At 42.7% G+C, this 25,391-nt stretch overlaps 1 protein-coding gene across 9 annotated transcripts in view; it reads left to right on the top strand.

Moving 5' to 3' along the window:
- The window catches only part of PHF20 (PHD finger protein 20), a 60,169-nt gene extending 37,547 nt beyond the window's left edge, over nt 1–22,622 (top strand). For 5 of the 9 annotated variants that reach the window (XM_065754209.1, XM_065754210.1, XM_065754211.1 and 2 more), the window contains 9 exons: nt 1,191–1,367; nt 4,176–4,274; nt 6,603–6,764; nt 7,525–7,694; nt 11,310–11,409; nt 15,253–15,448; nt 17,329–17,728; nt 19,158–19,341; nt 22,466–22,622. In XM_065754209.1, the coding sequence (XP_065610281.1) occupies nt 1,191–1,367; nt 4,176–4,274; nt 6,603–6,764; nt 7,525–7,694; nt 11,310–11,409; nt 15,253–15,448; nt 17,329–17,728; nt 19,158–19,341; nt 22,466–22,608 (1,631 nt within the window). In that variant the 3' untranslated portion in view covers nt 22,609–22,622. The remainder of the gene's footprint in view (nt 1–1,190; nt 1,368–4,175; nt 4,275–6,602; nt 6,765–7,524; nt 7,695–11,309; nt 11,410–15,252; nt 15,449–17,328; nt 17,729–19,157; nt 19,342–22,465) is intronic. The other 4 variants (XM_065754215.1, XM_065754214.1, XM_065754212.1 and 1 more) reach the window with 2 other exon arrangements.
- The last annotated feature ends 2,769 nt before the right edge of the window (nt 22,623–25,391 follow it).

The following is a 25,391-nucleotide window of genomic DNA, read 5'->3' as shown; positions in this document are numbered from 1 at the left end:
CATAATAATTTTATTAATTATTATGAACAGTTCCTTTATTCTTCCTGAAGTTCTAATGCATCTTCATTATGGAAGACCAGGTAGAAAACCATCTGATGGCTTCATTCCTGGATTTCAACTTCCTTTGGTCTGAAGGGGTCCATTTCATTCTGAAAGGGTCGGAACAAGATGGCTTAATGTGCCTCATTCAAGCTTCAACTTGAAATGGTGGTCAGGCTAGAGCATTTGATTTCCCCATCTCTTAAGTATGCTGACTTAGACTCCATCTTCAGCTACTGCAGTTACTCATAGGCTTCCAAGTGAGAAACCTGTTGACATGTATGTCTTCAGACATGAAGAAAGATGCTGTTAGTATCCACTGAACTTTCGGGATGCTTATTATGATAGGATCATACATTCTTGACAAAAATCAGCATTCTATCAGCTTGGCTACTGGATCTGATTGACAGAGATGCATGATTTCACACTCCAAAGTTGTAAAGTATTTCTTTTATTCTGGCTGCCCTATGGGTTGTGCAGCCTTAGCTTGTATTAGCTTCAGCTGGCACCTTCTGTGTCCAGGAGTCTTTCAGTAGAAAGAGCTGCTAGCTGTTAACTGCTTCAAGGTACTTGTCAGATGAGAAGTGCGTAACTTACCTTCATCTGAAATTCTGTTTAAGTCATGTCTGTCTATTTCATGACTTTATGAATTTGAGGTAGCAGTTCTGAGTTCTTGCCTGAAGCACTTGGTTTTTGGTGGTGTGTACTTGGAAACTGCCCTTCCTCAGGTGCATGGAGCTTCTATGCCTCTTCTATTCACTCATTACAAAGTGTGCTTGAGAGCAGGCTGTGGTTCCTCTATTTACATCAGCAGGAGCTCATTTCTTCTTGATGTTCCTGAGCTGAACTGTTTCTCTTCCCATCTTTCTTCAGTGCCACAGTATTTCTGAAAGAATAAAGCTTTTGGGAATGCACTGTTTCTTTCTGTTTTCTTTTTCTTTAAAAAGAAAAAAGTGACAACAAAAAACCTTAGAAGTCTTAGTCTTTAAATTGGCTTCTGCTTAAAAGATTGGGTCACGTTGCTGGGACTGAGTTGAGCAGTGAATCTCTTCGAAGATGCTCTGTAGGGACAGCCAGGACTGCTGCTGGGAAAGGAGAGTTCCATTTTGAAAGTATTTAAAGTTTGGACCTCATCTTTATTCTCTTTGTAGATGCTCCTCTACGCATAGCCCTGAGGAGTACCTCATACAGAGGTGAAAAAATAGAAAAGAGAAGAACTGCTGTAAGTGCATTAAGTAGTCACCGATACTGTGTTAGAGAGCAAACCAAGGAGAACCACCTAGTGAGATCGCTCCGGAAACCTCAAGAGAAACAAAGAGGTGAAAATGGTATGCAGTTTTAGTTCAGAATGAGCTCTCACAAGCATTGTTAGGAACTGATAGATAGAATGCCTTCTATTCATATGACCTTCTTCTAAAGTGTTAATATTTTGAGTATGTGGTATGAATTATAAGAGGCATTTTTCGCTGTTTCTTTTTCATGGTTTCAAATGAAGAGTCGATACAACAGAACACAGACATCTTTTTAGTCAGCTCATTGGGTTGAAATGTTCCTGGTTATGATGCATAATGTTTTTTACATATAAAAAACAATACAGAAAATTTTAAAATGAGTGAGAATGTTTTCATGCCATTTTGCTTATTTGATAGAAACCCTTTATTGTCCAGAGCTTTATATACTTTAAGCAATCTTGGAACGTTTTGAGATTCATTAAGAAATAATAGTAATTCTTTAAAAAATACTTTATCTATCATAATTCTTTGTTTCTGTTATAAATACCTTTTGAATAGTCTGTATTCTGTGCTATGAAAAAACCTGTGGGTGATATCGCTTCACCTCTGTTCAGTGGTACAGTGAGCCCTGTTTATCCTAAATCTGCTGTAATGCAGGTGGATAACAGCCATGCAGACTCATGAAAATAATTTTCTGCATACCATCAGATTTCTTACATCCCTGTTTTATTTCAGATTCACAGTGACAATTTGTGGTGAGAAATATGTAAAAATCTGTGCCTAGCCTACTTTGTAACATCTTCATTCAGGACTTTAGTGTTAGCATTGGTCTCAATCAGTAGAATGTTTTGTAATTGATTTGGCCATTAGAGATCAGCTTAACCTTTCATTGTGCTGTTGGTGGGAGGTTTTTATACTTCTGGCAAAAATTCCTTTTATAAAAAAAATATATTCAAAACAGGATTGTGATGAACTCATATGATTGTATAACTGTTTCTTTTTGGTCTTGCAAATATGTGAGGCTGCTGCTAACTAGCTAATAGTGGCCTTATTGGGTCATATTGCAGTGAATGTTCATTAGACTTACATGTGTTTACAAGAAACGAATTGGGGCAAAACAAATACTTGTATTTTCTTTTTTTTTTTTTTGAAGAGCATTCTGGCTAGCTCACGGAGAGTAAGTGTGGGTCTGAGCAGCATTTTTTTGGTTACACTTATAATTGATGTATTGAGTGATTGAAGAAGCATACCTTGCCCTCTTAGGTGCCATAAAACATTAGGTGATATAATTGTGCAGTCTTCCATTTCCAAGTGGAACCTTACAGTGTTGACCTCAGTTATTGTCCTTTTGCCCTTTTCCTGGAAGAATAAAATGACAAGATTTACTTGCATCTCTGTATGTATGTATGAGCAGGGAGAAGGAAGTGGTCTCCAGAGACTCCTGAGCCCTGGAAAAATAGGAGGTATGAGGATGAAGGAAAGTCAGGTGTAGCTGGAAGCTTTGTGTTGGGACATACTTCTTCAGTTCTTCTACAGGAAGAACTTCCTGTAGAATCCCCATCCAGAAATGGTAGCAGAGGAGGTCAAGTTTGTTTTCTGCTGTGCCAAACCTGTTCCCTCTAGGATCTGCATGGCGGGCTACTATCTGTGGCTGCTGGAAGTGCATAACTTTTAACAACCCTCATTAATAATATGAAGATGAGGAACAGGAGCAGCGAAGTTGCAGGGGATACACAAGGTCTGAAAGGAAGGGGAAATAAAAAGTTGATGGCTCTTTTGAGGAGATCCTGATGCTTTGTCTCCTGCATGTTCATCGCAGCTGGTAATTGCTCGGATGTGGTTGAGGATTCTGGTTCTCAAGGTGGGCTGCTTGTGCCACAATGACAGCCTTACACTGTGGGTTAGGGAGGTTAATATTAACACATTGTAGGAGATTATTGCAATACACTGGTGGTGGCACTTTGTGCATTGAGTGCAGTTCTTAACATGTTTTGCATTTCTGACAGTAGAGTGTCTTCAGCTGTGTACTGTGTGATAGCAATAATGGGTAAATGAAATGGCTTTCTGGGTGAGGTGGCAAGCAGCCTGATCCCTGAGTGCTCTGAACAGAGCCCTTGTGAGATATGAGGCATCCTCTCACAATGCACTGTTTAGTTGCATCTTGTGGTCTTGGCAGTGTCAGGATAATTAATTTAAAGGGCGATGTAAATATCTAGAGCTGTGGAGGACTAAATTTGAAAGACAGAATTTAAAAGCAAGTGACGAGAAGTAGTGTGGGCTTGTGTGCTTTGCCTGGCAGCATTTATCCCCAGCAAAGGTTCTGAAGATGTTCTTTCTGTCTGGACTTGGCAATTTTTTATTATCATAAAAATAAGATGGGCTGCAGATGGTTCAGTTGGCTATATCTCCTATTCTTTCATCAACTGCTGCTGAGTAGGAGGTATAGCCAGCTGAATCTGTTGTTAGTGTTTGAGGAACTGGAGTTTGGTAAGAGGACTGAAGCTTTTGTTCTTATGTTAGATTTCTGTCACAGTGCAACCAAAAAGTTCAGCAGTAAGATTTTCAGTTAAAATTTGAATCCCTTAGAAAAGGGAAATAGCAAATGCCCCAATAATTTCTGAGGACTCAACCTCCCTGCCTAATGGGTAAATGGTGCATTGGTGTCCAGTTGGTTTTTACCATGTTCTGTTGTAACTTAGTTATGAGAGAATTGCCCTAAGACTTCAAACAGACCGGTTATGGGGACTAGTAATTCTTAAAGTAAGCTTTGTGCTGTTTGTTTTTTTTCCCTAATGAACTGGCCATAGTTAACTAAAGAAATCATGGAGGCCTTTAAGAAAATTAGTAAGTAGAATAAGTGTGTATATATCTTTGAAACTAAAGTGGTTTGTTGTCTGATTTCAGCTGCTAAAGAACATGAGAAGAACAAAGAAAGAAAATCCAAGGACTATGGAAGGTCCAAGGCAAAGAAAAAGAAAAAAAAGAAAAAGAGGACTAAGCCTGGTAAAACTTTTTTGTGTAGAGGAAAGTGGCTTTAACTTCTTTGTCTGTTACTCAGTTCCATGCTCTTCTGAGAAGACATTGCAGATAAGGCCATCTCCTTAATTTATCAGTTAGTTTTAATTTTATATCATTGATAAATAATTAAGATCAAATAGCGATTGGCAAGATTATTTATTTCCTGATTGAGGTGCATCATTAATGCTGCATGACAGCTGATAGCACTCATAATGGCACAGAGTAAATCCAGCTCTGCAGTGGATGTGTTAGTCTGTCTTATTCAGTGTACTTGCACCCAATTAAAGAAGGTGCAGGTTCCTTTGATTTGTTACTGATTTCCTCTTGTACCAAACATTGGCAGTATATGCAATAGTTGTAGGTCTTCTGTTTGAGTGATGGGATTTGGAAATGCTGATGGGTCCTCCTTTTTCCACTGCTAACATTGTGACTACTTAAATGTTTGCTTATTTTCAGAGGTTCTGAGAATGAGCTGTGTTAAACCTGTCACATTCCAATTTTTCTTGGACAAGCTGTCATGAAATAGAAAGGGGAGAGAACTGCAGGTAGACTGACCAGACTGTACAGAAATAATTGTACTAAATTTCTGATTACCTGGTGTAGGGAACCTGCTTTGGCAGGGGGGTTGGACTCGATCATTTCTTGAGGTCCCTTCCAACCCCTATGATTCTATGATTACACAGTGCCCACAGATATGAAGTATTCCACAAATCCTTATTTGTGAACTTGGATAATAACTTTACATATAAACATGGCAACAAATTTTGTCCCATTTTCCTTGGGTTTTTGAAATGTAGCTGGAAACGTGTTGGCTTCTATAAGAGGACCCTGATGTGTGTACCAGCTGAGTTGGGGTGCCCGCGATGGCTGGTGCTATTTCTGAGTGCTGTGCCTTTGCTTGTGCATTCTGTAGATTCACATTTTTAGTCTACACAAATTCAGTGTGTCATATTTCTAAGAGTTTTGGAACAATGCTAAGATGGTTTCAGTAGCTAACTATAGTAAGGTCTGTTTGCCATCTCTAATCTGTTCTTGTCAGATCTCATCGATAATCTGCAACATTTTTACACTGCAGAGATCAGGAAGGAGGAAAGCATTTTAGAATGGAGGAGCTTTGGTTTATCCTGCAGTGCTGAAATAGGAGTGTTATCAAGTGATCGGCACAAGAGTAGAGAGAAGTGACATTCCAACACTGACACCCCTCTTTATAAAATGTCCAGCAACATTTCTGGGGGGACAGATTCTCAATTTTGTCAGTTATTACCAGCGACAAGTTATATATTATTGCTCTGTGTTACAGCAGGGGATTTCCAAGGCACTGTCTCCTTAGCAGGGCTTTTGACGTGGTTTTCATTTGAAATATTGGACTGCTAACTTTTTCTCTTAGTGAGAAATATCCAAAATAAAACTTTCTCAGGATGCCTGGTGAATTCTGTCCTTCTGAACACACCGGATTGTTGGATCTCAGAAAACCATGGTGACTGAGACCTGGTTTTAACTCAGAGGTACTCTGCACTTGGATAGATTATGCTGCTCAGTCAGAGGAAAGGTTTGGTGGTTTGTTCCTTAAGAATGTTACGGCAGAGGAGGTAGAAGTGGTTTTCAAGATGAGGTTGGGGCAGCACATTTTAACTGCTGTTCCAACAGTGTACATCCTGGACTTTTTCAGTTTTTGTTCAGTCAGTAAATGTGTAGGCTCACATTTCTTGAGGGACAGATTATACCAAGAAGGCTCTTGTAATTGAGACTTGCAGCCCTTTTGCTAATGCTAGGCTTTAAAGACCTGAGGCTAGCATTGCAGAAATCTGTTCTCTGAGCCACATCAGTTGAGAAGCTCAGCGACTCTTAGGGATGCAGATTCTTCTCCTTTCTCATATACACTTGCATTTACTAGAGTAATTTGAGGTGGATACAGTGACTACAGCTAGAGCAGCCTTTTGTGCTGCACGGTTTTGCTGATGTCCCTGATGTCAGGGAGAGATCTTCAGCTAACCATGCTTGCATAAAAGTCATCGTAGTGCAAAAGCGCTTATATACACATTCAGCCTGCAGATAGCTGGATTTAGGTCACCAGTACTGACAGCCTTTCTAACATCAGCAGGATGATTAAGCTCCGTAAGGTTTTTATTGGTTCATACAGTATCTTTCTTGCCTCTTGCTTACAAGTCTTTCATCAGCATAGTGAATCCTTGAGTCCTGGCACGTTGAATTGAACACTCAGTGAATCATACGTACCTGTTACTATGACCTTGTTTTTCTTCTCATTTTTCTTTGACTACTGACTTCTAATTATAATAATTCTTAATTTTACAGACTACTCTGGTACTGATGAAAGCGCAGATGTTTCACAGGAACTTTCTCCTGAAAAATCAGTTGTCACAAAAAGTATTTCTTCAAATAAATCATCTGCCCACCCAAGCACACTGCTGCAGTGCTCTGAGTCTGGATACCACCGAGGAAAATCAAAGACAAATGGTAAAATGACTCTTTGGCTGTTCTTACACAGGACCCTGTATTTCTTTTGCCCAACCTGACCAAGCTGAACCTAGTTTGGTTTCCAGAGCTAGATGTTGGCGCGCGTTTGCTGCTTTCGTCTTTATTTCCACAGAATTTTAAGAGAGGTTCCTCTTGTTTTGAGAACTTGCTAGTTTTGTGCATTTTTGCAGCTCCTTATGAGCTCTGTGATAAGTGTTCAGTGATTAAATTTATTTATTTTTCTTAAGGTTTCCTTCAAAGTTGAGAGTTAAAAACAGATGCTTTGCAAATTCTATGATGTGTGTGTTTTGCTTGGGACACCACTGGCTGTGCTGTATCTCTACAACTACATGCTTTTCTGATGGCTTTCTGAGCTATCTGATGAAAAGAAGCTTTTGATTAGACCTTTATTAGTGCCCTCATAATAAACAGAGCTCAAAAACGGTGGCTGCTGCATTCGGGCTTTCATGATCTTTTAGTATCTTGATATTTGCTGTTACAAATTGGTACAGTAGAAAAGATAGATTTTTCTACTATTCTTAAAGCTCAGGAATCATCATGCTTAACGTGTTCTGAACAAGCTGTTAGTGACAGTATAAAACTTCATTATATCATAGCAGTTAACAAACAGTTTTGATGTTCCTTGAATTAAAAAATGAACTGACATTTAGAAATGCATGTCTACATATGCAGGGTTATTTGGGAGATTTTTGACTTCTCTGTAACTAACTGGCATTTTATGTGGTTATTTTTGGTATAGAGGAAGACACCATGAGTGAGTCATCTATGGAGAGCTTACTTTGGAGTGATGATGACTGCAGTCAGGATGTTGATGTAACCACAAATCCTGACGAAGAAGCTGAAGAAAGTGACTTTGAGATTGTTCGGTGTATTTGTGAAGTAAAAGAAGAAAATGACTTCATGATTCAGGTAAACATTCAGGTTTTGTTATTGAGGGAAGTAGTTAAGGAGGAGAAAATTCCTGAAAGTCCATAATGGTTGGTTTGTCACTTGTTGGGGCTTTGTGTTTGTTCTGTTTTAGGAAAATGCAAATCTACAAGGAAAAAAACAACAAAAAAACCACCTTGGAGCACTATCTAGGTTTATTGAGTACACATTTGAAATTATCAGAGTGGAGCTTTTGTAGAAGCAAAACCTCACTCTTCCGTTCAAGTGTTCTCTGTAGTTCCTAATCTGCATAAAGCCATCTGTCCTTTGTATTCTTCGTAAACTGAGTGTACAGAAAACTTGCCAGGCAGAGAGAGCAGTGTATGCTATCTGCCCACTTAACACTGGCAATTAAAGGTCTCTTTGAAACTGCCCTCTCTGTTTACTTTTACTTAGTCATTCTACCCAATTCCTATTCATTTCAGTCAATTAAGAAGTTTCTTGGTATATGTTTGACTTTAGCTTTTTTTGTTCTAGTTTATTTTGTTACTGCTTCTCATGTGAGCTATATGGTCTCCTTTGGTAAGACCACTTAAGCCTTAAAAGATGCAGGAAAAGCAACCATGCAGGGATTTGGTGTGTCATGCTCTTCAGTGAGATTCTCATAGTTGCCTTTCTGAAGAAATGAGCTTTGTTCTAGGCAGCTTCCATCCTTTTCTTTCCTGTGGCAAGACCTCAGTTCAGATTGACAGTAGTGCAGCTTGGCAGGTGGGCTCACTGCAGATTTTAAGGCAATTATTAGATTATTTTGAAGTGGTTATTTTTGAAAGTGTGTGACATGACTTTGTCTGGATCGTATGCTTTTGGAATATTGCCTGATTGTCTCTGTAGGTCTTGTCAGAGGTGCCCAAAAGTGCTTCAATAGGATTGATGGCAGGTGAGCTTCTTACCTCAAGGGAGCGATGGCAGCAGTGTTTTGCTTATCAGTGACTTATCAGTGTGTTAACATCATTGGATGAGTCTGCATGTAATGAATTACAGCCATTTAAACCTGGTGTTCGTGCTTTAGAGAACTCTTCACTTTCGTTTTCTGGGCAGATACTTCTGATGTCAGTGGCTGTTGGGAGGCGGTAACAGTTGCTGTTCTTGGGCTCTGTCTGACAGAGTAACTAAGCTTGCACAGTGCTTTTGCACAACTGTGCAAATCCTTGGTGTTCTGTTTCCAAAGTTCAGTCGTATCTTTTAAGGCAGGCTGACTTTTGAGACAAGTTTATTTATTATAAACACAACACTGCTGGAAGTTACAGGTGGGCCTAAAAATTGTCTGCCACTTGAAACCCAATCTGCAGGTTTTATATTCACTTCCCCAGGCATCCTGTTGTTAATTTCTGTGAGATTTAACTCCATTTGATGGCATCTTGTTCCTAGGATAGCTGTTAGCATATTGCTGTGAGCAGAATTTTTGCTGTTTGGAACTAGGGGAGCAGAGTAGCTGGCACAGCCTGCCCTGCAGCCTCTGCTCATTTCTGGTGGCCTTCATTGTTTGAGTGGGGGTGGAAGCCTTGTAAGGGCAGAGGGAATGCAGGGATGGAAGCAATAGCCAGTGGAGAGCAAATTGATGTTAACAAGGTTTTTGCAGGGTGTAGGGCTAGGCTTGCATACCTTTTGGTCAGCCCATAGATTTTGGGAAAACAGTTTGAATAGTTTGGCCTTTAATATTGGTGTAGAAATGTCTGTGTTAGCTCTTGCAGGACATTAATGTAAGGCAAAGATCCTCTCTTATGGAACTATGATGAGGGGAAACTCATTTTCAGCTTTTCAGAGATGTAGTACTGGGAAGTCAAAGGAAAATGTCAGTTATTCTGGATTTGCAAGGAGGAAAGATTTTCTTCCCTCTTTCCTGTGTAATCTTTGATACTTGGAAACTGCAGTTTGAAAGTGTTTGCCCTGAAAGAGCTTGCATTTGGATTGTGATTTCATTCAGTATATGGGTTTTTAGAAGAATATTGTCTTTGCACTCGTTTCTGTTGAAATGTTTCTCCTGTCCTTGCTTATTACTCTGTACAGATCTCAATGGAAGAACACAGATGTTTGGGGCACTTGCTCGATGTTAGAATGCTTTGACTTGAGAGCAAAATTAGGAAGTGTCACACACATGGATCAAGTGTTCCTGGAGGTTCAGTCCTCTCAGGACATGTGTAGTGTCCCCTTACAAATAAGACAATTGCAAGTCATTTTCTCTTTGAACTGAGCTCATTTTCATGAATGTACCAAATTAAGAAAAAAACTTAACAAGCAGCACCTTTTATTTGTCTTGAAAGCATGGGGAGCCTTAACATTTAATTGGATTTCACTCACTTAAACTGAGTGGGTTCCATTTATCTCTTCAAGGTTATAGTAAAGCTCATGATAAATTCAGTTTAAGATAACTTATAAAACATTCTTCCCATATCTTCAACTTTGGTTTACGTTGTCTCAAGCAATTTGTGCACAAAGAAGTTCTGTGCCCCTACATAGTGAACATAGAACTTGTGTTCAGAGTAAGTACCTGTTTCAGTTAATAGCTGTTTTAGTTTGGAATGAAATCATTGTGATCAGTAGCCTCCATAACTTCATAAGGAGAGTTCTGCTGCTTCGCCTTCTGTTGCTTTGGAAAGCACAGGACTATATTTTTTAAGATACTACTTAGGCACAAAAGAAGTCCAGATGAAATGACATTATCTCTTCTGTTTTTCATACCAGAACATCAGTGAACTTGTGTATGTATAATGTAGAGAATTGCGTGGCTCAGTATCGGTGCCTTTGAAGGTGATGGGTGTAAAAGGAATCCTGATATTGTTGGTCTAGCAACTGAAAATCTGCTTTAAATATATGTTCTGTTGGGCAGGTATTTCATTACCTGATTTAGAGGATGCAAGTGTGACCAAGCCCAGGAGCTCTGTTCTGGCTGGTTTTCTTTTTAGGACATCTTCCCCTGGCTCCTGTGTGGGTGTAGTTGTTCCTGCCCTGAAACTGTATATCTATGTACAAGGATTACATATTAAGCAGTATAGCTGTGTTAAGAAGTAGTGCTAAAGTGTTCTCAGCATTTACCAGTAAGGATAAACATCAGGAAGCTCTTAAACTTGAGATTTTTTTTCTTCTGTATAAATAGAACTGCCTTTGTGGAAATTGATAAAATGCTAGAGGTACAGCAAGGCATAGGGTTGGCTAATTCTGTGCACCATGAACATTGCTTTGATTTTATAGTTCTGTTAACTTGTTGTTTGAGGGTGAAAAACTTAAATTAGGAAATTTGATACGTTTTTATAAAGCTTGATTTTATGTTGATTGCTGTCCTTGGTAATGCGTGCATACATCTCCTGAGATTTTCATCTCCGAAGGGAGCATTGTGGCACTTCTCAGGATCTCTGCTTTGACTGCATAATTTGTCCCACCTCCATAAATTCATGTGAAAAATGTGGGAAGCGTTGTAATATCATTGCAGTCTGATTCTTTAATGTATCTATTCGAAGCTGCAAGGGAGGGGACATTGGTATACCTTGTTTTAATGTGCATGGATGATGCGTCTCAATGGAGCATCTCTTAATGGAGGTAAATGTATTGAGCTCCTATAGATTTCATTTCTGTTGATGTGCACTTCTTGATTTTAAACAGTGTGAAGAGTGTCTGTGCTGGCAGCATGGAGTCTGTATGGGTTTGCTGGAAGATAATGTACCTGAGAAATATACCTGCTATATTTGCCAAGATCCTCCAGGTACAGAATTCTTTAAGTTACACAACTTTCTTTTGTATGTAGTAATTATTAGTTTATATACTTCTGTTGCAAAGGTTAAACTTTTTTTTGCTTCACTGGCTGTGTCTCTTAGGCAATCAACTTTCTGAATCTGTAACTGAGCTCATGTGAATGCACGTGAGTCAAGGCTGTGGAATTACAGCTGGACAGGAATGGAAATCAACTGTGGCCATATGTCAGTAGTATTTGTCAGTAGTAAGAATTTAAGTTGATTCCACTGCCTGACTACAGAAAATGAATTTAAAAATACGTGGGAGAATTCAGTAAAGACTCCTTCTGATTTAAAATGTAGGCACATCTTAAGGGACACGGCTGCAGCTTTCTTCCAGTGAGGCCAGGCTTACATGCTGATTAAAACAAACCAACAAGAGGTACTCTGATTCTCAACAGTTGTGATGTCCTTGACTTGTTTGTAAGAGGCATATCTATGAGTAGAAACAGAAGTTATCATGGGTAGTACAGAGTTGATTAAGCAGTGCATTTCTACTCATAAACATGAGGCTGGATAATTTAAAATGTCTCACCCCATCTTATGCAGCAGATAAAAACTGCATTTCTGACATGGGTTGTTTCTGGCTTCCTTCTGTGAGTTATGAAGTCTTGCTGAATGTGGAAATGGATGAGGTTTGGCCTTGTGTCCATGCTTGTATGTGATGAGATGCCTGGGATATCAGCCTGCCTCATCATGAGACACTCCTGGCTTATGTCAGGGGCTTCCAACCTTTTGGTTTGGCTGGGCCACACTGAGTGAAGAGGAATAGTCTTGGCCTGTATACAAAATATATACTGTAGTTAATGTGTATAAATAAAAAAAAAAGTACTCCTTGTAGTTTATTAAAATATCAAAAAGAAGGCAACAAAGCTGTGTAAGTAGTGGGTTGGACACACAGTTTATGTGCTCATTTGGATTGTGATTGCTGCTTTTCTTGGCAACTACATACTCCTTGGGAGCTTAAACTACTGCCTTGTGGCTAAGCATAGTTTGTGCACTAACATTGTTCATAGTCATAGCAAAGAAAAGATATGGTGCTTGCATACAGTTATCTTAGTCAAATAATTTATAATCTTTAAGGTTGTATTTATTATAATTATTAATACAGTATTTTGTACCCAATACTTTAAACACTTATTTTCAAGATGCTTTACTTTGGATTTAGTTTTTGACCCAGCTGAGCTGCATTAGCAAGCTGAAGTTGTGCCACCACACTTGAACTTTATCAGAATGCTTCCTACTGAAAACCAATTACAACTAACTTTTCATTTGCTTAGCTAGTTTAGTCACTTCTATTTTTTTCACCTTGAAGATCCTGAAACTTTTATTTTTGGTTTGGACTTGACTTCCAAGACAGGTCATGTTTTTGTCCAACGTTTTGACTGCAAGTTATAAGTAGATTCTCAATTTCAACAAACCTTTCCTTGCCTTGAAATGAGCTAAAACAGGGTTTATGAATCTACAAATAGCTATGCCCAATTTAAAAAACATATTATTGTGCAGGTGCATTATTTAGAAAGTTCTCCTGTTTATTCTCCACATTGTCAGAAGTAAAAGCACACTTAGTGTAATTATGTCTAAAGACGTAACTGTCATTTTAGACTTCTTTTGAGCCAGGTAGGATTTTTAAGTGATTTGTGTTCAGATAACGTTTATTCTTGCTCAAACATAATCAAAATGTTGCTTTTTATATGCCAACTGCTTTTAAGGAGTAGGAAACATAAATTGTAAGAAATCTCTTCATCTCTAGCGCATTCACACAGGAAGAGAGAGAGAGTACTTGTGTACAAGTACACCCTCAAGTGAACAGTGCCGTGAATAGGCTGTGGTTGGACAGAATCATAGAATGGCTTGGATTGGAAGGGACCTTAAAGGCCATTGAGCTTCAGCCCCTTTGCTGTGGGCTGGCTGCCCAGGACCCCATCCAGCCCGGACTTGAATGCCACCAGGGATGGGGCACCCATGCTGTTCTGGATAATAGTGCCACGGCCTCATCACCCTCTGAGTAATGAATTTCCTCCTCACTTTTAACTTAAATCTCCCTTCTTTTAGTTTAAAGCCACCCCCTTGTCCTGTCACTGTCAACTGTGTAAACAGGAGTCTAACTTCTTCCAAGTTCCCCTAAAGGGAGGAGGCCAGAGCCCTCTCTTCTCCAGGCACAGCACACCCAGCTCCCTCAGCTTTTCTCAGCAGCAGAGGTGCTCCAGCCTTAAGAGCAGCTTTGTGGCCTCCTCTGGACCCACCTCCACCAGCTCTGTGTTCTTGTGCCAGTGGCCCCACAGCTGGACACAGTACTGCAGATGGGATGTCACAAAGGCGGAGCAGAGAGGGACAATCCCTTCCTGCCTGCTGCCCCCTCTGTTGGTGCAATCCATGTTGCACTTGGCTTTCAGGGCTGTGAACATGCACAGCTGGCTCATGTATATGGCTTTTCATCCACCAAGTCAGAGTGGTTGGCCTCCTTGCTGTTCAGATAATCATGAACATAAAAGAGGTTTATTCTTGCTGCCTGAACTGGATTTGCAGTTGGGAGCCTTCCTAACACAAAAATAAATGTGGGACTTCTGCTGGAAAATGAGGCCTTTTGGAGGTGTTGGTTCAAAACATCAAATGCTGTCCTATGCTGCTCAGTGGCTGTGTGCTCAAAACCATGCTCTTTGGATTTGTCTTTAAGGCAGAGATCTGGTGGTGAATTTAGATTTCCTTTAAGTCCACTGGTCTATATATTGGGCATGATATGGAAACCATTTAGTTGCTCTTTTTAATTACCTTCCAAAAGAGATATAAGCAGTTACGAGTAATTTCTCAGCAGGATGCCCAGAGTTTTGTTTCACTGTGCCTGGGGTTATCAGTATGGCCAATGATGCTTCCCAGTGGGTAGGCAGTGTGGTCCTGTGGTTTCATCTTGCTGCCTGCTAACTATTTTTTCAACCAACCCTGGAGTGCTGCTGTTTTCTAATGAATATGTACCTGTCTGTACTGGAGATTTCTACACATCTGGTTCTGAGCCTGTGCTCCAGTAACATCTGTGGCTGGGCTGTATGTGGGGCAGTGCATAAAGTGTTCTCAGGGCACTGAGCAGTCATGAGAACATCTGCTGCTGCAACAACACAGTGCAGAGGTGGGAGGAGGTTGGGCTTCTGTTGGTTTTCTTTGTTTATTTACTATTCATTTTTTTAATTTTCTAGTAACGTAGCAAGCTTATCAAGATTTGTTCTTCTACTAATACCTTTTTTGCTTGTCTTCGATTTCTTTTACTGATGCATTTGCCATTTAACAATTTCATTTTAGCTGTTGCTAATATTCTGATCTCTTAAGCTTGAATTAACATTATTAATAGTTGAATATTGGCAAATTCTTCATCAACACGTTATTGATTCCATTAAAATTTATATTTGAGTGACTGTATTAATATGTGCATGAAACTAGTAAAGAAAGACCAGTAGTGTCTCGTGGCATTTCTGTCTGCAGAGCTGTACCCAGGCTAGCTTTAGTTACAATCAAGGATACCCTGCTACAATCACACATTTTTCTGTGCATCAGCTGCATGTGCTTGTTGTGGGTGTCCTGTGGGAACTGGGGGCTGAATGCCTTTGGCTTTTACATCTAGGCCAAGATTTTCTTGACCAAGCTACGATTTCTTTTCCTACTTACAACTTCTTCATGTCTCTGAAGTTTCTCTGCTATTTGTTATTAGTACTGCTGGTAACAGCTAGTAAGCTGTTGCAAGACCTGATCGTAGTTAACTACCAGTGATGTTAACGTGCCATAGTTAATGCTGCATTTTAACAAGCTCATTACTGTTGCTTTAGGTCAGAGGTCCAGCTTAAAGTACTGGTATGAGAAGGAGTGGTTGAGTAATGGCCACATGCATGGCTTAGCGTTCTTGGAAGAAAATTATTCCCACCAGAATGCCAAGAAGATCGTGGCCACTCACCAGCTGCTTGGCGATGTGCAAAGAGTGATAGAAGTGCTGCATGGACTGCAGCTGAAGATGAGCATATTGAAGTAAGCAGTATTTAAGTATCAGCTGATGTGTTCTCAACGTCAATTAGATTTCAAGAAGAATAACAAATTCAGGCTTACTTTTGTTTTTCTCTGCAGATATGTCACCATAGTTTGAATTGCTAATGTTGCCTTGGATAAGTGCGGTGGGGAGCATAAACTCTGTGGAGAAGAGCTGGGAAAGAAAAAACTAACAGCAGCTTCTCCTAAAGCACCTAAGTGAAGCAGTAGTGATTAGAGCACAGTGTATAACCATGGCCGTGTTCCTATAACACTTCTCTATCCAGTAACTTTAAATCTTAGCTTTTTGAGTAGAAATCATGTCTCTTCTTTTAGGATAATTTATTGCTCTGTAGAGGAAGAGCAGTTGGACCTTCAGCAACCTGTGGTAGCTCAATTTTGTGCAAATATGGTATGCTAGAAACAAAACAAAAAACAACACCAACACTTTCCATTATCCCTGTAGGAATCCATAATTTTCTGTTTAAGGTCACCCTTGGTTCAGATGACTGAGAATTTTTTTCTAATCCACATCCAGCAGTTTCAGATTGATTAACATTTATAATTTATTCACTGAGAATTTGCACAACAGCAGCTATTTGGAAAGCAAAGCTTTGAGTTCTTTTTAGTCTTTTGTTCCCTTAAATTTAATCTGTGGTGTTGCAGTAATGCCACTGGCAGTGTTTGGAATGCTTAAAGAAAGGAGGTACCAACTGTAATGCAAGGTCTTGCTTCGGCACTGTGGTCTCCTTAAGTCAGATCTGAAAAACTTTTTCTTGGAGGTGACTGGAACGTAAATATCCTAAGACCAGTCCTTAAGCCTTTTCTTCTTAAATAACAACACTTGACTGTGATTTTTAGTTGTAAATTGAGATTTACCTTGTGCTGTGGTCCGGAGCACTGGACAGGTATGTGATGGTTGTTACAGGCTTTGTTCATTTTTCCCCTCCCACCCTGGAGTTGCTGTGATGGCCTGGCTCCCTTAAAGGTGGTGTGTTCCTTGTTGAAGACTGCAGCCCTGGTTTTTGCTCATTCCATAAATCAAAGTGGATTTAAAACAAAAATTTCTAAATCAGAAGAATGATTGTATTGCTGATACAGGTCTACAGCCTGGGAGAGAGATGATCTCAGAGTCCCGAGGAAGGTGTTGCTCAGTGCTTCAAGCAGATTGCATGGTATCAGAGGTGATGTGGCAGGCTTGGTGCCAGCCATTATAAGGCAGGCGTCAGGAGAGTGCTCAGGCATTCAGCATGGGAATACCTGTACTTGTGTAGCTGCCGTGTTGTCATCCAGTGCTCTGTCTTGTGCAGAGGATCCCTTGCTGCTTTGCTCAGCAAAGAACTTTAGGTGTAGAATGTCTGGAGGTGGAGCGGGAGAGTTCTGGTGAGTGAGCACTTGGCTTTTCTTTTTCTAGAAGTACATTCAGGATACCTCACCAGGGGTGTGATAGTAGCAAAGAAATGTTGTTTATTATACATATGTAATAATCTGATAGGTATAATTGTCCCTACTGCTGAAATAAATAACATTCAAGAGAGATTCCATATCAGTCAAGTTGAAAACAAGGAAAATGAGAGTTTTTATAAAGGGTGGCTGGGGGGGACCGTGGCATGTTGGCATACCAGGCAGGAATCCCAAGGGGGTTTAAAGGGGAGTTGGATGTAAAGGAAATAATGAAGTACTTCTACACTACCTCAGGTCTGCCACTGTTTTTATTAGAGGGTTATTCAAAATCAGTGGATTGAATTCTCAAGCTTATCTGGGAGAAACTGCGTGTAGTACTGCAGATGTTCTTCCTTGATTTCTTTACGTGGTAATGCAGCATACTTGGTCATTGTAAGTTCAAATTTGGTGGATGTTTGACTTCTTTTATGTTTGAACAGAAATAAAGAACATCCTGACCTAAAGCTCTGGTGTCATCCATGGAAGCACATTACAGTGGATGAAAAAATCCATACGAAACACATCATTCACATCGAAGAAAACTGTTGCAAAGAGGAGACAGCGAGTTATAGAACATGGAATGGGACAGCTGAGAAACCCTCAGCCCTTCCTTCTGTGGAGGAATCTTACATCACAAGTGAACACTGTTATCAGAAACCTCGGGCCTACTACCCTGCTATAGAGCAGAGGTTGGTGGTGGAAACAAGAGGTTCAGCCATGGATGACAGCGTCAACAGAATAAGGGAAAATGGGGATGACGTGCTGTCGGAGAGGCTGGGTTGGAATCTGGACCGAGAAATATGTAAAATGGAAAATGAATCCAAACACAATTACTCCAAGGTATTTATATTAAAACAACGCTGCAGAGGGAATGTGTGTGTCTGGCAAAGTGCAGAACTTGTTGGCCCTTCTAATGGTATTTAATCTATTTAATCTATTATTTTTTTCCTGTCATAATGTTAATTTTAGGTTGCTGTTGTACATTTAAATAACAGACGTAATCATCTCCACCATTTCATCCTGAAAGTCAAATTTTGGGTTTTAGATCATCTGTACAAGTCTGTGGAATGTGGCCTACCAACACTGTGCTCCTTCCTTGTCTGCTTTAGACAGTACAGATAAGCACTAGGGAGAGAACAAGGCAAGCACAAAATACTCCCAAATACACTGGCATTCCAGCTTTTGGTTATTACCAGCTTGCTCTTGCATTTATTTAATATTTACATTAATTGAACTGATTCCATATTCTTCAGGAAACGTGTAAATAAGTAACCTGAGCTGATGGTTAGGCATGAGCATCACTGAAAGTTCAGGTTTTTCCTACTGAAGCAATCTCGTTTTCTTCTTTTAGCAGTCAGTTCTCAATTTTGGTTCCATCAGGTCTGCAGACTTGTAGCAGAGGCCTCTTTCCACGTTGCAGTGTGCAAATTGGCTTCTCTTAGGTGCTGTCAGGTCATGAAATACAGTCTGACAAATGTTGGAAGGCCTCAGGGAAGTACTGACCTCCCTTTTTGTTTTGGATGAGAATGCTGCTTAGCTTTCATTACATGCAAATCGTGTTCTCTGACTTCTCTGTCAAATCCATTGAGATGACTTTTCATTGCACAGAAAGGCATGTGTTTCAGGGTTTTGATCCCTTAGGAGTCTTTCTCTAAATCCTGTCACATTTCAGAGGAATGATGGAGGAAAGCACAGGTAGTATGATCTGCTGACACAGCACAGTTGTTTCATGAGCTTTGGAGATGCTTTATGAAATTTAGAGTAGAGTTGAGATTAGATTCCTTCAGGAGGAGCCCCTTCTGACTGTAGCACAGCTTGCCCTTTGGTTGGTTACTGTTGTGTCTAAAGGAAAACTTGTAATGTTTTCTTGGATGCAGATTTAGTGTGGCATGTTCCAGCTAGAAGCTTCTTGTAGGGAGTATAGCTACAGGTGTAATTTACAGCTCAGTGTTATCTTCCTAAAATAAAGTGCTGGGGAAGCTGCAGAGACTATTGGCAAAATAACTATCAAAATAATGTTGCTTTTGAAACTTTTTAATCTCCTCTAATCCTCTCTTCTATTAGATTTCTTTATTTTAGAGGTTTGTTGTTGATCTGTATTTAGATGCTTTTGCCTGAACTGCATTTCTGTACTCTTCTTTCCTGTCACTGTTGCCTGCTAGCTTAAAATTTGTTAAGCCATTAATTTGGGTCACTGTAGGGACCCAGACAGTCTGCCTCACTAATCCTACATCACTGTTACAAATCTTGATGTTTGTATTTCTGCTAGGTAAGAGAGCCTGCATCTAAGAAAGCTGCTCCAGAGGAAGCTATTGAAATGAAATTGCTGGAAAAGGACAAAGAAGGAGTTGTGAACTCACAGCTGCAGTGGCAGCTTAATCTTTTAGCTCATGTGGAATCTCTGCAAGATGAAGTCATACACAGAATGGATTTCATTGAGAAAGAGCTGGATGGTAGGTAGCACTTTTCTGTTTCAAAAAATGGCCGTGTTTTGTCCTTCTCAATTAATGCTGCTGTTTAAAACACGCTGGCTTTAGTTCTAGTTCTGCAGACCTACAGGGTGATCAGCATTAAGCTGTAAGATGTATTGATTTTAATAACAGAAAGCAGGCATGCTCCTGGTGCCTGGAGGGTTTTAAAACAAAATTGAAGATCAAATTAATACTGTGAAGAATTCAATTCAGATTAAAAAAAAAAAATCCTGATTGCATTGTCTCTGAATACTTACATCTCATGGTGTAGTGGAATGCCTTGCATATCTTCTTGTTGTTTGTGGTCATTTTCCGTAGCATGTCTGTGTCCCTGAGCTGTGCTGCTCTTTAGGGCTTGCTGTCTGTTTTAGCCTCTTCACTGCACAAGGCTATTATCTTTTTCTGCATCTCTTCAAAATTCTTTACTTAAGCATCACCAGAGGTTTGCCTCGTTATGGAGAGCTGTGCCCTTTGTGTATTAACTTAAATAAACCAGAATAGTTCTTTTGCTTACCTGTTGTCTGACTGTCCTTCTCCAGCCTCTCAGTTCCCTACTGAAATGGAGAAGTCTTTGGTGTAAACAAGTATCTCAAGGCTGTATTACATTTTCATAAATTCTGCTGCTAGGCTGCAGGGCTGCTCAGTGCTGCTGCTCCGACCAGGAGTTTCCTTACTTGAGGACTGGATGTGTTGGTTGTTGAGCAGTGCCCACCAGTTCTGTGGCAGACTTCACCCTTGCCTGAAACCAGCCTGTGACTTTGTTAGTGGCAGCACCTGCTGTGTTCTCTTGTCTCTGTCCTCATCCTCTGTCTTCCACCTGGCCAAGGAAATGAGCAGACACGTGTTTCCTTCTGTGGCGCTGCCCCATCTTCTGAGCATGATGTAGTTCGGTGTGACTGCCTCTCTTGTGGCTGTAGTACCTGGTGGCATGAGTTCTCTGTCTGTCTGGTTCTTGCTTCCCACTGAGAAGCTTAGACCAGGAATGATGTCTGCTATTTACGTGTTGAGATTTCCTCGTTGTTTTCCTTTATCCAGTTCATGGAATCATAGAGTGGTTTGGAAGGGCCCTTGCAGCCCCTCAGCCCTCCCCTGCTGCCTCCCACTAGGTCCGGCTGCCCCAGGGCCTCATGCAGCCAGGCCTGGCCCAGGCCTTGGGATTGAGGCATACATGCTGTCCAGCCCTGTAGGCTTGTAGGTGTTGAGTTTGTTCAGGCAGTCTCAGACTTGCTGTTTTTACATCATGGGAGGGATTTTGTTCCTTCAGCCCCATCCAAGAGTTTTGGGGACACGAGAGATGTGAAGGCCTGACTGCCAGGGAAGACTGAGGCAAAGAACTCACTGGGTACCTCATCATTCTCCTGGTCTGTTGTAGCCAGTTCTCCCTTCTCTTTTAATAATGGGGGGGTAAGGGTGGGGTAGAGATGCTCTCCTTGGCCTTTCTTCTGACCAATGTACCTCCTTATTTTTCACATCCTTTGCCAAGTGCAGTTCCATCTGTGCCTTGGCTTTGCCTATCCTATCCCTGCACATCCAGACAGCAACCCTTCTCTGCCTAGCACACATCCCTGCTTCTTCTCTCTGAGCATTTCCTTCTCACCCCTCACTTGGAGCAGCATGTCCCTGCTCAGCTGTGCTGGTTTCCTGCCTCCTCTGTCTGATGCTTTACGCAGGGCATTGGAGAGCTCTTGTGCTCTCAGGCAGGTGTCAATAAGAGATGTCAGCTCTGCAGTGTTCCCCTGTCCCTGAGGACAGCTTCCCAGGGGATTTCATCTGGTAATTCTTCAAACAGCTGGAAGCTGGACCTGAAGTTCAAGACCCTTGTCGTTACTTCTTCCTCAGTTCCTTGAGAGCTTGAACTCCACCACACCATGGGTCACTCAGCCCAGACAAGCTGTACTCTGAATCTCTCTAATGATTTATTCTACATTGGTGAGCTTCAAATCTAGTAGTGCTTCAGCACTGGTTGGTCTGTCCAATACCTGAACCAGGAAGTTTACCTCAGCAAACCCCACAAGTCTCCTGGGTTGCTTGCACTGTGCTGCTTTCCCAGCAGAGACACCAGGTGGTTGAAATCTCATTGGAATGAGACTGCGAAAGTGTGATGCCTATTGTAGCTGGAGCAAGAAGGCCTCATCCCCAGGCTCCATCTGATCAGGTGCCCATAGTACACCTGACCAGGTGTCCTTTGTTTGTGTCAAACTAAGGACTTTTACCCCACAAACTCTTGACCTGAGCATGGCTTTCTCAGAAGCAGCTCTTTGCAGTCTCTCTGTTAGCCTAGAAGGCCTTACCCCTCCTAGCCTGCCTTTACAGAAGAGAAAGCTTGTAGCCCTCCATCTTCATGCTCCAGTTGTGCAGTTTGTCCCACCACGTTTCTGTGACAGCAGTTAGGTCATCTGGAGCTGGTTTAAAGCTCAGAGATTGCTAATTCTTTATATTATCAGCCTGTTCCTCTAAGACTTTGTTCTAAGGTATTCCAATGGTGTGATCTTCCCAGCACCACATGGTGTTATATCTAGTCCTGAGTTTTCCTGTGCAGCTTTCTCCTGGGAATGTCTGGTTTTTGACCTTTAAATGTGAATTGTTGTCCCTTAAATGTGAATTGTTGTCATTTCATGGCATCATAGAGTCACTGAGGTTGGAAAAGACCATTGATATCACCCAGCCCAACTGTCCACCCGTCACCAATAGCTCTCTCTAAACCACGTCCCTCAACACAACGTCCAAACGTTCCCTGAGCACCTCCAGGGTGGGTGACTCCACCTCCTCCCTGGGCAGCCCGTCCCAGTGCCGGACCACTTTCAGAGCAGTGCTGTTTCCTGACATCCAGACTGAACCTCCCTTGGTGCAAGTTGAAGCCGTTCCCCCTCAATCCTATCACAGTTACAGAGGGGCGAGGCGACCCGCAGCCCAGCACAACCTCCCCAGGTGGCTGCAGGGAGCAGTGAGACCGCCCTGGGCTCCTTGTTGTGCTTTCTGGTGTCTCGGGGTGCTCGGTCTTTGCCTGTTGATTTCTCAAGATTCATAAGTGACGTGAGGAACTTGTTTTGTGTCTGAGTGCTCTACGTGAGAACTGAAAGAGCGCCCGCTCTGTTTCCCTTTGCAGTTTTGGAGAGCTGGCTGGATTACACGGGGGAGCTGGAGCCTCCGGAGCCGCTCGCTCGCCTCCCGCAGCTCAAGCACTGTATCAAGCAGCTCATCACCGACCTCGGCAAGGTGCAGCAGATCGCGCTGTGCTGCTCCACGTGAGGAGGCGGGGAGCTGGAGACCGACTGCGCAGTGTCTGACAGCTCTGTGTATTTAAATGAGATTGGCATGCTAATTGCATGTGATGCAGACTGACTTCAGGGATTTGTGGAGAGGTGCTGTTCAAAGAACAGCCAGAAGCTTATTTTATCTCATAATTCCGGGTTTATGGGGCAATTGTAACTCTGTGGAAGAGGCTGATGTCTTCAAAGGTTGGGGTCTTAGCGATTAAATTATGCTCAGATTTTCACTGCTCTCGAGTCGCTCAGCAGAGCAGTGGACTTCTCATAACAGAACTGACTGAGATCATGCCACCGAAGAACAGAGTTCTAAGAGCCAAAAATGTTCAGTCCACGGAGGATGTAAATAACTTTGCATAGTTTCAGTGACTTGTCATGTTTTATTCCTTCTGGTTTATGCGTAATAGCATACGGTATTTAATCATTAGGAAATGCTATACCATTTTTCAGACCTAGTGAGTGTGAACGCCCAGCTCACAGCTGTGGGCCGGTATGTGGGGTGCAGCACGAGGTCACAGCACGTTGCACTCAGTGTCAGGATGAACTGCTTTAGATACAGACGTGTCCCTCTTAGGGCGCTGGGGCAGCCGGCCGTGGGGCCGTGCCAGCAGCAGTGCTGTGCTGGGACAGGGGGTGCCGCGGGCGCCCTGTGGTCTTCTCCCATTTGTTAATGGTTGCCATTCCGGTTCTGTTTTGACACGTAGACAATTTTTTTGACGGTCGGAACGTGTTCATTGTAAAGACTTAACTATGAATGTGTGGTTTTGGGAATCAGTTTATTTTGTATTTGTGTAAATAAAGCCTCAATCTATGCATGAGGTACTGTCCTGACAGGCACTGAGTGGGTTATTATCCTAACGGTGTACGTTCACGAGTTCCCTTTCATACATCACATTTTGGTTTCCTGCTCCGTGTTGCTTTGTGGGAGGTGTGCCTGGATCCTGCTGGTGCTGTGCAGCCCTCGGAGCGGCCGTGTGCTGCTCTGGGGGCACCGAGAGCCATTCAGCCACAGCATCGCTCTGTCAGCAGCACCTCAGCTTCACTTCCCCCCCTGCAATGCAGCTGGGCTTGCCACAGGAGATGCTGAAGCTGTTTCTCCACTGGGAGGGCGTCCTGAAGGAGCTCCTGCTGTGTGGAGGTGCTGCTTGGGTGGGATGGCAGCAGGCAGTGGTGGGAAGGCCGCAGCCGTATGCTGAGCCAGCCGAGCTTGTTTGCTGCCAGCTGAAATGATTCGCTGTATAAACTCTACAATAACATTGGGTGTTTTTTAACTTAACCTAACCTACACAGGGAATGTTTTAATCAGTTCCTGCAGAGGATGAAGAGTAGGGCTTCTCTAGGTGTAGTCACTGCAGCTTCGTGCAGTCACGTCTCCCCATTTCTCGCTATGAGTTGGTATGTAGTGAACACAACGTAGCACAGCAGAGAAATGAGCGTTTCCATAGCTCAGTCAGAATAGAGCTCGTGTGCACCGGGGTCCCACTTCCCCTGAAGGTGAACGCAGCGTTGGGCTGTGTCTGGCTGCTGCTGCCCCCAGCTCTGTGCACTGCCAGGCGTGGGGCTGCGGGTGGGGAGGGCTGGGAAGGGGACCCGGCACTGAACCCCAGGGCAGGTGGTCCTGTGGGGTCAGTGGGGGTGAGCATCGCTGTGGTGCGGGGGCAGTTCCTGAGCTCACCTTGGGTTGATCTTTCACAGTGGCTGCTTTTTGTGGGTTCATTTTCAGTTAATTGTGCTCAGGGTGGTACTTAGGAGATGGCAGAGGACTGTTGGGGGGGGGGAGGGGTCCAGGCCCTGCAGGCTGGCTTTCCCACGGCCCAGCTGGGGAAGGAGCCCTTGCAGGTAAAGACCGAAAGTATTTATTTGAACTAGACTAGCTTGCCATGTTCAGGAGAGGTTTTGCTGTGCTTCAGGTCCCGGTCAGCCCCGTTGCTGTGGGTTTCCGCACTGTTGCGCTGTAGCCCGGCCTGGCCCCGCAGCTCCTCGTGCTGTGAGGGCCGCGCGTTGCACTGCGGCTCCGTACTGTCTTTGTTTATGCACTACTGGAACTGAGGGCGCTGTAAATAGGATTTTGCTTTGGAGCAATATTTGCAAAACTTGAAAACTTCTGTATCTCAGTGTTTGGAATAAATAAATGGGCTTCTGTTGGTTAAGTCTTAGTGGCGGCTTTGTTTCAATTAACGAATCAATAAAATCACTGCATTTGTGTCTACAGTTGAAACTGCTCCTGTCCCATCAGGGCCCCCCGGGCTTTGCGTGTGAGCGGCGTGCAGTCACAGCCCCTCCCCCCAAAAAAGTTCTGTTTGGGTATTTAATGTGTGGGGGGTAAAATCTCTCACCTCCTCAGCAGCAGGGGGGGAAGGAGGGGGACAGGGGCGAAGGAGGGATAAGTGGGAATGGGGAGAGCCGAGAGCAGGAGCCGGGTGCCGCCACCCCACAAAGGGGGGAGCAGAGGGTCCCAGCCCCCCTCCACCAACGTCCTCCCGCGGTACTGCGGTTATGGCCAATGCTGCCTGAGCCGCGGGGCTGTGCACGCGGTTACCCCCACTACGGCCCATAATGAAGACATCACGGACGGCTGCTGCGCGTCCCGCAAAGATCCCGTTTAATGAATGAGCTATAGCTTGAAACCCATCTCTGTGGGGGGAGGTGTGGGTTGTTTCCTGCCGCTGCTGTGGGGCGGGGCTGCTCCTGGGGTCAGCCTGCAGCCCCGGGCTCCGCTCCAGCTCCTGCAGCAGCCGTCACGGCTCCAGCCAGGTGTGTGCTGTC

The sequence above is a fragment of the Cyrtonyx montezumae genome, unplaced genomic scaffold, assembly GCF_038088225.1.
Source record: "Cyrtonyx montezumae isolate F1298 unplaced genomic scaffold, pur_monq_1.0 scaffold_9, whole genome shotgun sequence".
Classification (NCBI taxonomy): Eukaryota; Metazoa; Chordata; class Aves; order Galliformes; family Odontophoridae; genus Cyrtonyx; species Cyrtonyx montezumae.
This window is presented reverse-complemented; position numbering and strand designations above follow the sequence as displayed.